General features: G+C 36.9%; 1 protein-coding gene across 2 annotated transcripts in view; it reads left to right on the forward strand.

Moving 5' to 3' along the window:
- The window catches only part of WDR72 (WD repeat domain 72), a 235291-nt gene that overhangs the window by 76885 nt on the left and 140797 nt on the right, over positions 1-17609 (forward strand). For both annotated transcript variants that reach the window (XM_043555388.1, XM_043555387.1), the window contains exon 14: positions 13388-13590. In XM_043555388.1, coding sequence (XP_043411323.1) covers positions 13388-13590 — 203 coding nt within the window. The remainder of the gene's footprint in view (positions 1-13387; positions 13591-17609) is intronic.

Consider the following 17609-nt stretch of genomic DNA (forward strand, 5'->3'; position numbering starts at 1 on the left):
CTTCTATTATCTTTGTCATTCTCCCCAAAGTAAATGATAGTTTCCTACAAATTGCCATCTATACCCTGTGTCTTTGCTTTCTTGTCTCCCCTTTATTGAACGTATTTTAATCTGGCTTTTGTCTACACTATTCCTCTTCTTGAGGTTCCCTCACTGCCAGGTTCATTGTCATCCTCTGGGTGGCAGGTACTTGACTTCTCTGCAGTCACTGTCACCAATGTCCTTCTTGTCTCTTTCTCTCCGCCTGCAGCCTTCCATGGCATCCCCTTCCCCTAATAACCAACAGTGCCTGTTTCTCAGGTTGTGCTGATTCCTCAAGCCCTCTCTATCATTTCCTCTGTCTCTTCTCAGTGTACTTATCTTTTTGTTTGTATTTTCCTTGAGCTGTCTCATCAACAGAGTTGCTTTTTGTGTGTGTGGTGAGATATATATAACATAAAATTTGCTATTTTAACAGTTTTTCAGTGCACCATTTAGTGGCATTAAGTGCATTCACATTGTGGAGCCATCACCACCATCCACGTCTGGAACATTTTCATCTTCCCCAAGTGAAACTCTGTACCCATTAAAAAATAAGTTCCCACTCCTTCCTCCCCTCAGCTCTTGACCATCATCATTCTACTTTCTCTCTATATAAATTTGATTACTCATATAAGTAGAATCATACTTATATGATATAAGATATAAGTAGAATCATACAATATTTGTGGGGTTTTTCTGTGACTGGTTTATTTCACTTAGCATAGTGTCCTCAAGGTTCATCTGTGTTGTAACATGTGTCAGATCACTCTCTATTTTTAAGGCTGAATAATGTTCCATTGTTATCTTCTAATTTAGAATCTAATTCTAATTCACTGAGTAAGATAATGGCTGATGCCAGAAGACCTATCTATATTCTTTAATATATAAATATATATATTTATATGTAATGGAATATCACACAACCATAAAAAAGGATGAGATCATGCTATCTGTGACAGCATGGATGGACTTATAGGGTATTATGCTAAGTGAAATGAGTAAGACTGAGAAAGACAAACACTGTATGATTTCACTCATATGTGAATTCTTAAAAAAGAAATTGAATACACAAACAAAAAGCAGAATCAGACCTATAAATATACAGAACAAATTCATTTGCCATAGGAGAGGGAGATAGGGAGATGAGCAAAATGGGTGAAGGGGAGTGGGAGATACAGGCCTCCAGTTATGGAATAAATAAGTCATGGGAATAAAAGCCACAGCATAAAAAATATAATCAGTGATATTTTAATAGTGATGTGTAGTGTCAGATGGTAGCTACACATTCAGTGAGCATAGCATGACTTATAAATTTTTCTAATCACTATGTTGGACACTGTCAACTCTACTCAAATTAAAAAAATAAACATATTCTGGCTAAAGAAGGATAAGGAAATGGTTCTATGTAATTAGGAATCCACCAAAGGCCCCTGGCTATGTAAGAAACCTAAACAGTTCATTTGATGACAGTCCTGATCAGTAATCTCAGAGGGAAGTACTGTTTCCTGGGTCCAATACTATCAACAGTGTCTGGTGATGAACTTTGATCATTGAAAGATAAATTATATGGTGCATTTTATTTTGTAAGCCTCCAGTAAAGCATGGAATTATATATTTCAGAGGCGCCAAGAACGTTTAAAAATAAAATGGTTTAGAGACATAGATTTAGACATAGATTTAGATTGGGGTTTTTATTATCTTTTGCATAAACTATTGAAAATTTCCTAACTGATTACCTTGTCAGTCAAACTCTTCAATTCTCTTCTCCATATTGCCAGCCAAACATTACCTACTTTATCATTATTATTATTATTATTATTATTATTACTTTAGAGAGAGAGAGAGAAAGAGGGCCTGGGATCCCTGGGATCATGACATGAGCTGAAATCAAGTGTTGGGCACTCAATTGACTGAACCCCCAGGCACCCCAAACATTATCTACTATTTTAAACTCAGCGTTAGGGCACCTGGGTAGCTTGGTTGGTTGACGTCCAACTTCAGCTCAGGTCATGATCTGCTGGTTTGTGAGGCTGAGACTTTCATTGGGCTCTCTGCTGCCAGCACAGAGTCTGCTTTGGATCCTCTGTCCCCCTCTCTCTCTGCCCCTCCTCTGTTCATGCTGTCTCTGTCTCAAAAATAAATAAATAAGTAAAAAAAAATAAAACATTAAAAAAAAACCCTCAATGCTGAACATGCTAGTACTCATGGTCTGTGGTGGAGCCTGGAGCCTGCTTCAGAGTCTGTGTCTCCCTCTCTCTCTACCCCTCTCCTGCTTACACTCTCTCTCTGAAAAATAAAATAAAAACATAAAAATAAATAAAATTAAATAGAAGTTAAATAAGATGTATATTAAGTGCTAAGCAAAGTGCTTTAGCACTTCAAAAGCCTCAGTGGTAGCTAATAGTAATTATGGTGATAATGATGATAAAGAGGAGGAAAAATATGTATCTTACATATGATTTTTTCCAAAATAATTGAGTGCTTTTTAAAGTTTATTTATTTATTTTTGAGAGAGAAAGAGTGAGCAGGAGACAGGCAGAGAGAGAATCCCAAGCAGGCTCCAATTGTCTGTGCAGGGCCCAGTGCAGGGCTCAAACTCAGGAACCATGAGATCATGATCTAAGCCAAAATCAAGAGTCAGACATTTAATAGACTGGGTCACCTAAGCACCCCTAAAAGGCATTTTTTTCATGTGTTATATGATTGTTTATTACCAGCTATTTAACAAATATCTTCATGACTCCTAATAGAGCATGAGGATGAGAGAAGGGGTTATTAAAAAAGAAGTAAATGTCTAACCAGTCTTCACATTTATTAGTTTTTATGACTTGATGACTCTATGTGACTAATTTATGAAGCAGGAAATTTCACATGAAATAATTAAAAAAAAGAATAACAAATTTGAGGTCTAAATCTGGTCCAAAGTAAAAGCATTGCTGCAAATCGTAATTGTATTAGCTTTCTGTTGCTGTGTAACAAATTTCCACAAATTTAGTCACTTAAAGCAACGCCCATTTACAGTCTCGGTTCATAAGTAGGAAGCCCAAGTGAGATCAGCTAGGTTCTCTGCTTGGTCACAGGCCAAATTCAAGGTTCAGCCACCTGGGATCTCAGCTGGAAGCCCTGGGGAACAACTCACTCACTTTCAAGCTCATTCAGATCCTTGGCAGAATTTAGTTCTTTATGGCTATAGGTCTGAGGTCCTTGCTGGTTGTTCACCAGCTGTCACTGTCTAGAGGCCACTCTGACCTTTGTATGTGGCCTTCTCCATCTTCAAACCAGTAATGACACTTTGGATCCCTCTAATGCTTTAAATCTCTCTGACTTCCCCCTCGATTCACCAGCTAGAGAAAATTCTCTGCTTTTAAAAGGCTCACCTAAATAGGCCTGACCCACCTGAATAATCTCCCTATTTTAAGGTCAGCTGATTAGAAGCCTTAATTTTATTTGCCATGTCACGACATAATCGTTGTAGTGCTATTCCATCATAGTCACCAGGGAGGGCATCACATGAAGATCTGGCCACTGGGGATTATTCTTAGAATTCTGCCTGTCATATTGGTGTTCAGGTAGGATTCTTTCTGGAGGTTCCCATGGCCAAGTGAGTCCATGGGATAGAAGACTGAAGAGATGGGAAAAGATTATTGGGTAAAGGAACAGGGAATGAAATTTTACAGATGGCCTGGGGAGCCAGGACTATAGTGAGGGTTCACAGAGCATTGGTGCTTTCGAACTAAACCCTGACACGCCTGCTGGAGCTCTGATCACCCATTATTTGCCTCAGGGAAAAACTGCCATGTCCCAAAGGGAAAATTGATTGCAATTAAATGCTTTTGCCTCCCAGCTCCATTGTACCCACCCCCCCTAAAAAAGGAGACTTTTCATATGCCCTCACCCATTATCCAGCACCTTTTTCAGGAGACTGTACCCCATTTTTTTCTTTCCCAATATAATTCCTCTATCCAGGCAAAATTCCAGATCAACTCAGCAAGATATTTGCCTAAGTGAAGAAATGATAGAATCAAATCTCATCAAGGATATTGTATCATCTAATTAACTTAACCTTCCACCAAGAGCATGAGAGGGGGAAAAAAAAAACTATTCTTGAAATATTTTAAAATTAAAAAATACACATACCAGCTTTAAAAAAAATCAAACAAAACAGAGTGAATGACATTTTGCAAAACTCAGAAGTAGTACAATTTTAATGTTTTGTATATGATGGGTAATTATAAACTTAATTAAATACATTCTTCACATCATAATACACAAACACTTTTCTGTGACTATCACCTCTTAAATTGTAAATTGTTTTAAGTTTAGAGTGAGGTTAAAAATTCAGTTAGTCATAGGAGATTCTATGGTGTTAACACATGTTTAAGTAAATACCTTGTAAAGAGAATGTTAGTTTAAAATTTATTTAAAATGAATGAATTATTTGTATTCTGTATACATCTCAGCAACCATACACCCTTATGTGTGTCAAGCCTTTTTTTTCTTTCAGCCCACCCCCACCCCTTTATTCTGTTTTTCTGGAGGTCAGCGGTCAGGATTCAATGTGAGAGTTGAGTGTGGCCCAGCTGATAAGTCCCAGTATTGCTCTGAATATGCTGGAGGCAGTGACAGAGCTGGCATTAAGGTCGTGGTGGTCAGGGACTTTGTAAAAATGTATATACCCTTCAGGTGTAGAAGTTTGACTCCAAGCCAATTGTAAGTCTGTTATCATATTAGGACCTCTATATGGAACAAAATGAGCCACATCCTTGACAACCTATTTTACAGCTGAATATATTTTATTCAAGTATATTAAGGAGTGGCCATATGTACCTTTATGCCTAATTTAATGTTTTCAGGTCCTTTCCTTTTCCCCACCCTTCCTTTACTTTCTAGTTAGCTACGTTTGATACCTTCAGGATTCTCCATCTCTGGTCAGAATCTCCATCAGTTATACATTTTCTGGAATAAGATCCAATAATTGTGAAATGGTTTTGTTAGTAAGGGGACACCCAGTCCATCTCCATACTCTCCTGTGAAAAAAGGCAATGAACTTCGTGTGTAACAAGATAAATGATAAATCTTACAACAGACCCAGTGGTCAAATTCCTTGATAAGTGGATTTTGATGACAGCTGTCAGTTAGCTGTTTTGCTGAAACCTGATTTCATGAATTTGACTGCTAAATTTGATAATGAGGCCTTTTTTATTTTTTTACTATACTCTGTTTTAGAGATAGGTACTCTGAAATATTTCTGTCCTCTCTCTCACAGCCCAATATCATGGTGGAATCAGTTATAAAATGCTGGCCTGAAAAGAGACTTAATTCTATAATGTATCCACGTACATATTTTTTGTTTTTGTTGTAAGCGTTCTTCATATAAGTACAATTTATATTCACTGCTAATTCCATAATAGGAATTATTTACCAAATTTTGATTTGTCACAATCCCACAGTAAGCTGAATATTTAATTGAAAATGTTTTTAGGAGTACGTGGGTGTCTCAGTGAGTTAAGCATCTGACTTTTGATCTTGGCCCAGGTTTTGATCTTGGGGTCATGAGTTCAAGCCTCATGCTGGGTTCTGTGCTACGAGCAGAGACTATTTAACCAAAAAGAAAAAAAAAGTTTTTATTTTTTGGCGAAACAAATTGTTTAAGATTTGTAGGTTTAACTGATGGTTACCGAGGGTGGAGGTACTTAGATGAAGGGGATTATGAGTACAGTTATTCTGATGAACACTGAGTAATCCACACAATTGTTAAATCACTATATTGCACACCTAATATGAACTAATTTAACAACATATGTTAATTATACTGGAATTAAAATAAAAAACACAATAAAATTTGTAGGTTTACAATATATATGGTTTTAGTGGCCTGGGAGGATTTTATGTTCCTGTAGTAATTTTATTCTGAGGAAGATGTTCTCCTGCATTGTTCTGAGGAAAAGCACCATGGATTATAGTAAGTTAGTCACTGTGTCACATTTATTTACGTGTAACTTTAAGTAAATAAAATGTTTCTGTACATTGTGATACAATGTTACTCTATCTGGGTATTATTTTTGAATCAATTTATTTCTGATCATTTGCAGATAGATTCATCAAGTGACTATGATTTCTTTTTTAATGATTTCTGTTCCTTTTGGGATAGTAGCTATTCCTTTTCCCACTGATTTAGTGGGTCTAATTATTAAGTATTAGGATAGAATTTGGCTGGTTGGAGATTTAAAATAAGTAATTTAAAATTATCCATTAATTGGTAATAGGCCACGATAATTTTGTTGATCTTGGAAAGTAACTATTAGTGAAAGCTGAAATAACTGTTTAGATAGAAGATAGCAAATAGTAAAAATATGGGCCAATTACAAGAGACATAAAATCAAAGGAGCAAGTTTTGGTTATTTGGAAAGGAATTAACGGTTGGAATATTACTATTCCTTTCTTCCCTTTCTTTACGTAGACATTCAAGTCTGTTACATCTTTAAGCCATATTTTATCATCTGAAAGTATTCTCTTTACTCTGCCTTGCTCTTCTCCCACAACTGAAAGCAGCATCCTTGATGGTAACACATCTTGCTTTAAGATTGCTTGGTACTTCAAAATCAAATTTCATAACAGGCACATCACAAAGTGATTATTTGCCATATATTAAAACTCATATATCAAAACAGGCAAAAAAAGAAACCTATAGGTATCCTATATGCATCGAGAATCCTAATGGATTTATTTATTTTTTTAAATTTATTTATTTATTTTGAGAGAGAGAGAGCAGGGGAGGGGCAGAGAGAGAATCCCAAGCAGACCCCGCATTGTCAGTGTAGAGCCCGATGTGGGGCTCAGGCTTCTGGACCATGAGATCATGACCTGAGCCGAAATCAAGAGTCAGACACTTAACCAACTGAGCCAGCCAGGTGCCCCTGCAATGCTAATGCATTTAAAATATGGCTGTCCTTTAGAAACATACTGATTTACAACGGTTTCTGAGTCTTCCTCTTTTCCTCTTCTTTCTTCTTTGTGTACAGAAATTTCTAAAGGTTTTGTGCTGGTGTCTTGACACATCTCACTGCAAACTCTCCTGGAGATGATATTCTTTCATTGAGATTTAGTCTGCACCCAGTTGCTGCTCATGCCTCAGCCTTTGTCTCTGTGCTTGTACCACTACCTGGAACTCTACACTGTTAGCTTTACATATCTGTTTGGATGTTCTCCAACTCGGCCTTTTCAACAATGGAAGAAACATCTCTGTTCCCTCTTTATTAGGTCCTTCAGGTAGCTAGGAAGCAGTTTGAAGCCGAATTAAGTTGGTTTTATCGGAAAGAAGTACTTATTGTAAGGACTCAGGGGTGTGCTGCAGAGACTTCAGAGGGGCAATAGTCCTTAGAAAGGACTAAACACAGAACTAGAAAGTTGAGGGTCTGTCTCTCTCTCCCTCTCTCTGCCTCCCTTTTCTTCCCTCTCTGTGCATTTTCTGTCTCTTCCTGTGCATTTTCTTAGTCTTTTCTCTCTGTATTCTAGCATATTCTGCTCCTTAGTCCATGGAGCATGAAATGACCACTCCATAAGTCAACATGTTGCATTTGGAGACTGATTCGCTGTTTCCAGTTCCAAATTCTCGAGGCATCAGGAAGCACCTGGCAACATAGTGGAGAGGTAGGGCAAGTACCAGGCATGTGAATGACACACTGTTCCCAGGGCTGACAATCTCTTGGTGCTGGGGTCAGCGTTTATAATGAGTATAGTTTGGCATTAACTCCTGTCACACTGGACCCTGTTATGCTCTGATGCCTTCATAGCCTTTTCCTTCCACTGCTATAGGGAAAGGGTAACATTTAACTTATTCATTCGGTGAACAGGTATTGAGCCCTGCTTTGTTGCAAGTGCTCATAGAATATATACTTGCCAAAATGTGTATCTATGTATCTATCTATATCGATATCTAGATATATATAGATATCTAGATATAGATAGATAGATATAGATAGATAGATATTGATATAGATAGACATATCTATCTATCTATATCAATATCTATCTATCTACCTATTATGGTAAGGAGGCAGCCCTGAATTTAAGTAAGCAAATAAAATACACCAATTACAAATGTGTTAAGTTCTGTAAAATAAAGGGAAGAAGCTGACATAGAAAACAATGCAAGAGAGGATAAGGATTTTCTTTAGAAGGCATCTCTGAGGAGGTGAGATATTCAGCTAATACTTAAAGAATGGCTAGACCTAGAAGGCAAGGATTTGTTTACTCCAAGGATGTTTTTAAAAAGATCTGATTTGTGAGCAAGGGGAGGATGACATGGGAGGAATCAGAGGCAAGAATATGACTTATAGGTCAAGGAGTTTGGATTTAATCCCAAGCGTAGCCACAGTAAAAAATCATTAGCCAGGTTGCTGATGTCATATAATCCATTAAGAAGTATTTATCTATCCTTTAATTTAGGCCAGACTTCAGCCTGGTTTACTAAAGAGGATTAAAAAATAAGTCAAATATATAATCCTACTGATTGTGATTATAACCTAGCCTGAGAAACAAGGCTGATTGAAGAGACATTTGAGTCACAGGTAGGAGACAGTGGGGGCCCACTGTGGTCATATGCCCAGTGACCTCAGGCCTGGGTGTCAGGCAGATCCCAGAGCCACAGAGCCAAGAAAGTTTGTTAAACTGCTCACAAAGGTCTGAATGAGAACTTGTCATGTGTCAGAGGGGGGCTATCATGTAGCACAGCATATACTGTGTGCCAGAACCTTCTAAGCCTTTTAAAATATCTACTCAATGGGCACCTGAGTGGCTCAGTCATTAAACCTCTGACTTCAGCTCGGGTCGTGATCTCACAGTTTGTGTCACAGTTTGAGTCTCACATTGGGTGAGCTGGAGCCCTGCTTCGGGTGAACACGAGCCCCTCTTTGGGTAAAACACAAGCCCTGGTGAGCCTTGCTTCTCTCTCTCTCTCTCTTCTCTCTTCTCTCTCTCTCTCTCTCTCTCTCTCTGTCTCATTGCCCCTCGCTCATGTGCACCATCTCTCTGTCTCAAAAAATTAATAATAAAATAATATAAAATAAAATAAAATAAAATAAAATAAAATAAAATAAAATATCTGTTCAATATAATCCTCATAGTAACCCTGTGAGGTGAGAATTATTATTTAAGCCCATTGCACAGGTGAGGAAACAGAGGCACAGAAATGTAAAATGACTTGCCCAGAACCACACAACTGATAAAGGAAAACCAGGATTCACATGCAGGGCAATCTGGTGCTGAGTCTTCTAGTAGCCACCGTGCAGTGATGTCTCCATGCTGTCATCCTTGACAAGTAGAGAGGACAATGGCTGGACAGGGTTGAAAAGGGGGGGGTCACAGGGAAAGTTTTGGTTAGGAAAAAAAGTGATTAGGTATGCACTGTTGGATTGGTGGTAATAGCAGGATATACAAGTGGAAATATTGTCAGTATGGGCCTAGGGCTCTGCCGGGAGGATCTTACCACTCCTTGTAATTCTGTGCACTTGCTTTTCAAAGGAATAAGCAGTTTGGGGTCAGTAAAAGTGTTTCTAATGCTTACTGGTGTCATCTTTCCTTTACTTTGTTAGGACGCTAATTGTTGTAAGCTGTTTTAGGATTGATTCCATCCTCAAGGGTACTATTATTAGTTTAGGATTAGAATAAGTTGTATTAAAACTCATATATTAATGACAAAATAATAGAAAAAAATACAAGATACATAATTGCCTAGAAAGCATTTTAATACAGTGCCATTTTACTTGTAATAGATTTTATGGTATTTTTCACATAATATCTACCCTGAAAGAGGAAATGATCTTATCATGCAAGTTAATATGTAATTCATATATGTCTGTCCTTATCATGTCCAGATTGATTCAGATGCAGAGTTAAGTGTGAGTTAGCTTGTATTCTTGATGTAGCACAGTGCAAAGAAAAAAGAAAGTTCTAGTAATCATTGAGTTCACTTTGGAAAGCAAAAGTTCTCGTGAAATTGCATGTTGAATTAAGCAATTTTGTAAACCTTCACTTTCTGATATTTCTTTAATATCAAGAAGCAGTGACTATTCTGTCTGTTGCCAGAGACAGCTTATCAGAGTTACAAAGGCATGCTCTGTTGGACCTTCTCAGGGTCATGCCATCCCTCCCAGGTTACTCGTTTTGCTATAGACTCTTCTAACAATTTAAATATGTCCCTGGAGTTATGTGAATTCCTTAATTTCAGGATGTATTAAAAAGAACATTCTGTATCAAGAATGTTTTATCGTGGTATATTAATCTGTCTAATCAAGAGGGAGAAATGACCCAGTAATTTGAACAGAGAACGTTTAATATGAAGAATTATTAACTGTCACAAAGAATTTGATGAGGAATTGGTTGATAATAGCTAAAGAAAACTCTAAAGAATACAGGAATAGAAGATTTAAGAGGCAACCACTACTCCTAGAACTGAGATAAGCTGCCCATGGAAGAGATTCCTTAGGGTGAAGATCTTGATTTTACTGGAGAGGTCATAGCTGTGGTCACTGGAAGGTAGAGAAGCTGGTGTGGTGTGGTGGGGTGTGGTGTGGAGGAGAGGGGTGTGGTGTGGAGGAGAGGGGTGTGGCGTGGAGGAGAGGGGTGTGGTATGGTATAGTATAGTGTGGTGTGGTGGAACTTGCAAGAAATATGCTCCCTAGGGTGCTAGGGCAAGCTGTTCACAGGGAGATGTCTCACTGGGAGTACTGTGTCATACAACCACACAAAGGGTGTACCAAAGGGGGCTGCTGCCTGCTGGGTGCTGCTGGCTGCCAAGTACTACAGGCCTAGTGCTGGGGAAGCCGCTCACTCTGGGGAGAACCTTTTCTTCTACTAGGATTTTCCATGATGTTTTATCCTCAAAGGTTGACATTGTACCAGCTGTTGAAGGAGAAATGTTTAATTTTTTCTAATGTTTATTCATTTTTGAGAGAGAGAAACATACAAAGCATGAGCGGGGTAAGGGCGGAGAGCAAGGAAGACTTAGAATCCGAAGCATGCTCCAGGCTCTGTGCTGTCAGCATTGAGCCTGACGTGGAACTCGAACCCACAAACCATGAGATCATGACCTGAACCCAACCAACTGAGCCACCCAGGTGCCCCAGGAAAAACATTTAAAAGAACACATATCCATTTTCACAGAGCAGGCAATGAAGGACGAACCTGAGACTAAGCAGCAATGCATTGATATCTGGCATACCTGGGAATCCCTATCTATCCATTCTCAGGGTTTTGACCAAGGGCTTTTAAAAGCTATTGTCCTTCCTTATGTCTTATTTGTGCCTCACATAATTATCTTCACATATTTTACAGTTAATCCAGATGGAAACTATTGTTCACAAAACCAATATTTTGGTTCACAAAACCTATAATATCTTAAATATTATAGCAGATTAGTTTTCAGATATTTCTTGCCTCTACACAACCGTTAGATGTTAAGTAAGCTAGAGAGGGGCCAAGACTGAGCCATTCTTGTTTAGTATAAATTGGCAGCATCTGGCACAGTGAATGACCCATAGTAGATGCTAAGTTGATTATTTATCTATCCATGAATGAAAATAGATTACAACTGCCCAAGTTCATGGGTAAACTGTTTTCATCACTGAGAAATACAAGGGATAGTTATGTTTGTGTAAGACATTAGGTATAGAGTAATAAATGTGTGTATCTAGAATGTATAGTATAGGCACATATCATATGTATCAAAGTACAGTAAATTCTTTCCCAAGAATTTTCAAAATCATTTTTAAAAAATCATAGTTTGAGAAGCCACAGAAAACCAATGAGGAGAAAATATCCATGGTGATACCATATGCAAAGAGAGATATCTCAGAAAGTCAGTGAATTTTGTTAGGTGTCACAGTTACAAGTTCTGGAACATAGTCCTTTTCATAAAGGAGTAAGAAGTATTTGGTTTGAGAAACTTTTGTTATTATCATCCTTGGGAGAAGGGGTTTTCTTGTTCCTGCCTGCTTTATTTGTTCAAGATATACCAATCTTGACTGGACCAAAAAGCCTAGAGAAATAACATGCTTGTGAGTTTGTATGCTAAATGTGTCAGTTAATGAATGCAGAAATGTTATAATGAAAATAAAAATCATTGTTAAGAGACTAGAGATGAAACTTCAACCCAGTATTTTAGCATTGTAGCTGTTGTGATTTAGAATCCAAAGTACCAACTAATGGTAGTTTAGTTGCTATAAAGGAATGATACGGAAGAGAGAAGGAAAAATGAGAAAAGACTGGGTAGTGGTAATCTTCTACTTATCTAAAGACACGGTGGTACGGAATTCTTTCTATACTCTTATTGTAATTCCCTTAATTTATATTTTCTGAATACTATTAGTAAGAATTACCTTTTTCTTTCTTAACAATTAGTACAGCTACTTTCTTACTGATAGGGAAGGAGTAATATGAGACAAAATCTGTATTAAGATTGTATGTCAAGTTAATTTTCTTTAGCATCTTTACTTAGTAGGATATAGGTTATATATTTAACATAGAATGAATAATGCAAAGGAAGAGACAGTGGTCATGATTAATTCATATTTATTTCAGTGAGAGTTTGGCATCATATTTTATAAAAGCACTAACTCCTTGTGAATTGTGTTCTGATACTTTTGCTCTGTTTTGTACTTGTTCCTTTTAACTTTAGATTGAAGTTACAGAACCTTGAAATTCTGGAACTGGAGGAATGGCAGAGAAGAGGGCAAAGAATTGTTGTTGTTGTTGTTTTTCTAATAACATAAATAAACGTCAAAGGACGTAATAGCAACAATAACAACAACAATAACGAATTTCTAGAGTGGCCTGCATTCCTGAAGTTGTGAGGGCCCCTGAGTGAAGGAGGTAGTAATACAAAGTATCTGTGTTCTTACGTGTTCCATCCACTTAAATTATGTATATATATATATATTACCAACAGAATCTCTTTTTTTAAGCAAAAACCACTGTGGTTCTCTGTTGTTTGTGAGTTGAAACACTAGGGGACAGCACTAAAATATTCCATAGTTGGTTGTTATTGATCACTTGCATACTGTATAATAAGTAAGAGATTTTACCGTTAAAGACATTGAATGCCCTGTTGATTTCAGTGGGTAAAAACGCACAAAGGGGAAGATAAGCTTTCAAGTCCATAATTTCAGCCTTTGTAAGATGATGATTTGAATAATTTAAAGAAAGCTCCTAGGCTGCTTTTTCAGTTGTTAAGAAGGCATGATAACTTAAAGAATTGTGATTTTTCTGATAAAAGTGTTTTGTTCTTTTCATCCTTTTGGGATAAATATTTTGCATATTTTTTAAAATATGCATATTTTTTAAAAAATTTCTAACCTTGTTTTTCCAGGCACTTTGGAAAGACATGAAACAGGAGAAAGAGCAAGAATAATTCTCAATTGTTGTGATGATTCACAGCCTCTAAAGCCTGAATTTGCACTTCCAGTTACCTCAGAGACACATAAGCACAAAAGTGTAGAACAGAGACCCTCCAGCTCCTGTCAATTTGGGCCAATACCTTGCCCTGGTCTGCAGGTGGAGTCTTCATGGAAGGTAAGTTCAAATCAAATTGCTGCTCACAGAAAACATGATCAACTTCGAGTAAGAAATCATACGCCTTCATGAATATGAGGCAATTAAATATCAGCACAAAAACAAGAACTTAAGAGATGATTGTACCAGACAGACATATCTACCAAATGATCTTGGGTGAATCATTTTAAGTGATTATTATGCTTGGTATAGCATTCTTTATGAAAAGATAGGTTCCAGCTATCATAATTGAGTCAATCTTATATTAACTCTTGACTTCCACATGGTTTTCAGTTGGGGGAGGGGCTGTATTCTGGGCTCTGCATCCATTTTTTCAGTCGAGTATAGATGACCTCTTCTTTAAAATGGTTATTACAGATAAACCAAAACAGTGTTACAAAAACTGGATCATTGTATGGACAAGTTTTTGGATATACTCAGCACCTGTAGGATCACCAGCTCTTTAGAATTCCAAGCCTCAATTAATACACAGTGATGGAGTTTGCATTTAGTTTCATAAACCAAGTCTTCACTGAAATTTGGATCAGCTTTCTTCTTTTCAGTTTTAAAATGATATAGTATTTTATCTGATTTCTTTAAGGAACTTTTCCATCTTTTTTGTCATCTACATTTCTAAGTTATCCCTTCATCATGTTGTTGTAATTATGTCATTTATATGTATATATCTAATGGAGTATTTTTCATGTAAACATATTTTCCTAATATTATCTATGTCTTTTTAATGACTACATCATGCTCTATACTTTGGGTATACTATTACTGATTAGATTATTTTCCTATGGATTAATATATGGGTTGTTTTTTTATGTTTCACTTTCATTAATAACATATCTATGAGCCTTAAAGCTTTTTTTCATATTCAGTATTAATGGGATATATTTCTAAAAATGGGATCTCTAAATCAAAGTTTAGCTGATATTATTAACATTTTTGATTATTTTAGTAGTGTTATGAAGACTGCTAAAATATTATTAATAAAGACTTTAAATACGGTTTTGTTTATCTCACATCCATGTGTATGGTTAGAGGCAAAAGGATGTGTCATCTTCAAGAAAGATCCATGGGCTGCTCAAGCTATGCCTCAGAGTACAGGGGGGAGAGGCAGGGATCCAGTGTGCTTTTTGGGTTCAGAGCTTTGATTTAGATTTATCAGTCTTTTGAGAACTGAACCACACTAACCAAACACCCAAGCAATATATATATAAAGTAGAATGACAATTGTCCGATCTACAATGATAAATATAATTGACATTTTGTTCACCCCTCAGCATATTCTCACTGTAGCAAAGCTACAGGTAGTCGGGGAGAAGAGGGAGATGAAGTTTTCACACAGGGCTCCTTGGAGCATGGAGTCAGAGGCAGGAGGTGCTCATTCACTGAGCTCTGAGAGTCTGATATACGTGGAAATATACAATTGATATACATTGATATAATCTGATATACAATGATATATCAAGGCTGATAAACATTGAAAAATTCCTAAATTTTGGATTTTTAAAGTCTCCATTTAGGCCACCCACTTTTGTTTATACTTTCCTCCTTCAGATGTTAAAACTAGTCATCAGGCTTTACAGCTCCTCGTTGTTTGTTTTCTCATTTAGGCAAATTGGCTATAGATTGCCAAATGTGCTTTTCATGTTTTTGAAAGGGGTCATATTTTATGAGGAAAGTTATGTCAATATGATGAAACTTTAACATTCACAAATGAAAATTACAATCATAAGGCCTTAGTCTCCAAAGGTGGGAAACTGAATCATATGTGTTGTAAGATTGAGGTCAAAAAAGCCCAGTGAGTGAGCCCAGATGGCCACCAAGCATTCCCATCTTAATGTGGCTCTGTTGCTTTCTATGCATAATAGACTGTGCATCTTATAGTGGGAATTATAGGCTAGAATAGTAGATGAGAACTTGGGGATGTCTCTGGACTCGTGCATGTCAGATGCCTAGGGTCTGCAGGAGCAAATCTCATTCATCAAGTGCCTATTTTACTAGTTTAATTCCCACAAGGTAAAATGATTACTATTTCTTTCAGTTTCTTGGAGGACCTCAGAGTTACCGTTTAGGTAGTGGTAATAGTATATATAGATTTCATTTTCTTTATGTAATTTTGTTTCTTTCTTGACTCCAGGAAGCAATAAAATGCCAGGGTCTTGTTTTCCTACTCTTAGGCTTGTTCTGGCTTTATTTCCTTGCTACTGCCCTTTGCCTTTGATGACTGTGATTTCCAACCTTCGTTTTCTTCAGAGCTTAATCAGACAGGCCTATCTCCTCCTTTGTTCTATACACCATGCTTCTATTATTATTGAGCTTACTGCTAATTAGAGGGTTTTTTTAAATTTGTGCTTTCCCTAAGTTCTATCTTCGTCAATTAAGTGCTGCGTATCTTCCTTTCAGCCTTTTTGACTTAAGCTGTTGAGATTATTGTATCTTACTCTTATTTACAAATTGAATATGCACGAAATTTCAGGAGTGCTTATAAATTTCCCATTCTCCTTATTGTTGCTATAATAAAATGCTTCGTGTATTTTCATAAGAGAATGAGTTAGTTTTGAAGAAGAGGATTTGAATCACACTTGTTTTATAGGTGGGAAAATGAGGGAGAGTAACCCTGTTAAATGCACAAATGTCTAAAAGTTACTTTGTGTTTCAGAACTTTTTTTATGTGGATTTTTGTGACATGCACTGAAGTTTTTTCAAAGGGTACAGTGGACTGTTTAAACAGAAAAATACCATGTTAGATCTGTGTGGTGAGCTACTTGTGTTTTGAAATATTTGGGATTTATTTGAATTCTGTATTCAAGTTTTCTTCTTGCGTTTGAAGAGTGCATATAGATTTGGAAACAGATTTTACAGAGAACAACAAATACAGTACGACGCTTTGAAAATGGGTCCAATGAAATGCTAGAGGAGTTGAATTTGTGCAGCTAGACAAAGAAAAATCTTTGGGGTAGGAGAGGACCAGAGTCTTAAAGGATTTAAAGGAATACAATATCATATTAGTGATGGGGAACTGCTTTTCTCCGAGTCTGCTGAGGATAAAACAAGATAGAAACTGTTTAAATTGCAGTGGGAGGAATTTAGCTTCAAAGTAGGATATAAACAACCTTACTAAAATCATCCCTACATGGCAGAAAGCTTAGTAGCTTCATCATATTTTAAGGAGAGAGAAGGTCTGTTTTGTCTGTTGGTTGGTTTTAAACTCCTTTGTTTTTTGTTTGGTTGTTGTTTTTCATTTCTTGTCTATAAATGAGTAATAAACAGGATTATTTTAACTGTCACAATTTAGACCCATTGTAGTGTCCAGGAAATTTCTTTAAAAAAAAAAAAAAAAGATTTTCTATAGAATGGGGCCCCAAGAGCTCCCCCTAGTTGATTGTTTAGTGCTGCACTCTTTAATATGGTAGCCATTGATCACATGTGGCTATTGAACACTTGAAATCTGGCTAACACACATGTTAAAAATGACCTTTGTATATATAGGGTTAAATAAAATATAGTAGTGAAATCAATTTCACCTGTTTCTGAGTGTGTGTGTGTGGGGGGGGGGGGGTAATATGGCTACTGGGCAGTTTACAGTTATATATGTGGTTTGTATTTTATTTGGATTGGACAATGTTGAACTCCACTAGGAATAAGCAAACTTTTTTGTAAAGAATCAGGTGGTAAACATTTTAGGCTTTGTGGTCCAGATTTTCACTATTGTAATTACTCAACTCTGCTATTGAAGCACAGAAGCTAAACAATTCTTAAGCAAATGAGTGTGGTTGTGCTCCAATAAAACTTTATTTACAAACACAGGCAGCAGGCCAGATTTGATGCTCACTGCTTATAGTTGGCCAATTTATGATCTAGATAGTCTTCTCTACAGTTAGAGGTCATGAGGCACTAGGAGGAACTGACAAAACAGCCAACACTTCTCCTCTCCCTAGATATCTGGATTTTTAATAAAACAACTTACTCCAACTTACGCACTATGTGGAATGCAATCCAAAAGACTTTGCATCGAGTCTGTTTCCTGA

This window comes from Prionailurus bengalensis, chromosome B3 (genome assembly GCF_016509475.1).
Source record: "Prionailurus bengalensis isolate Pbe53 chromosome B3, Fcat_Pben_1.1_paternal_pri, whole genome shotgun sequence".
Taxonomy (NCBI): domain Eukaryota; kingdom Metazoa; phylum Chordata; class Mammalia; order Carnivora; family Felidae; genus Prionailurus; species Prionailurus bengalensis.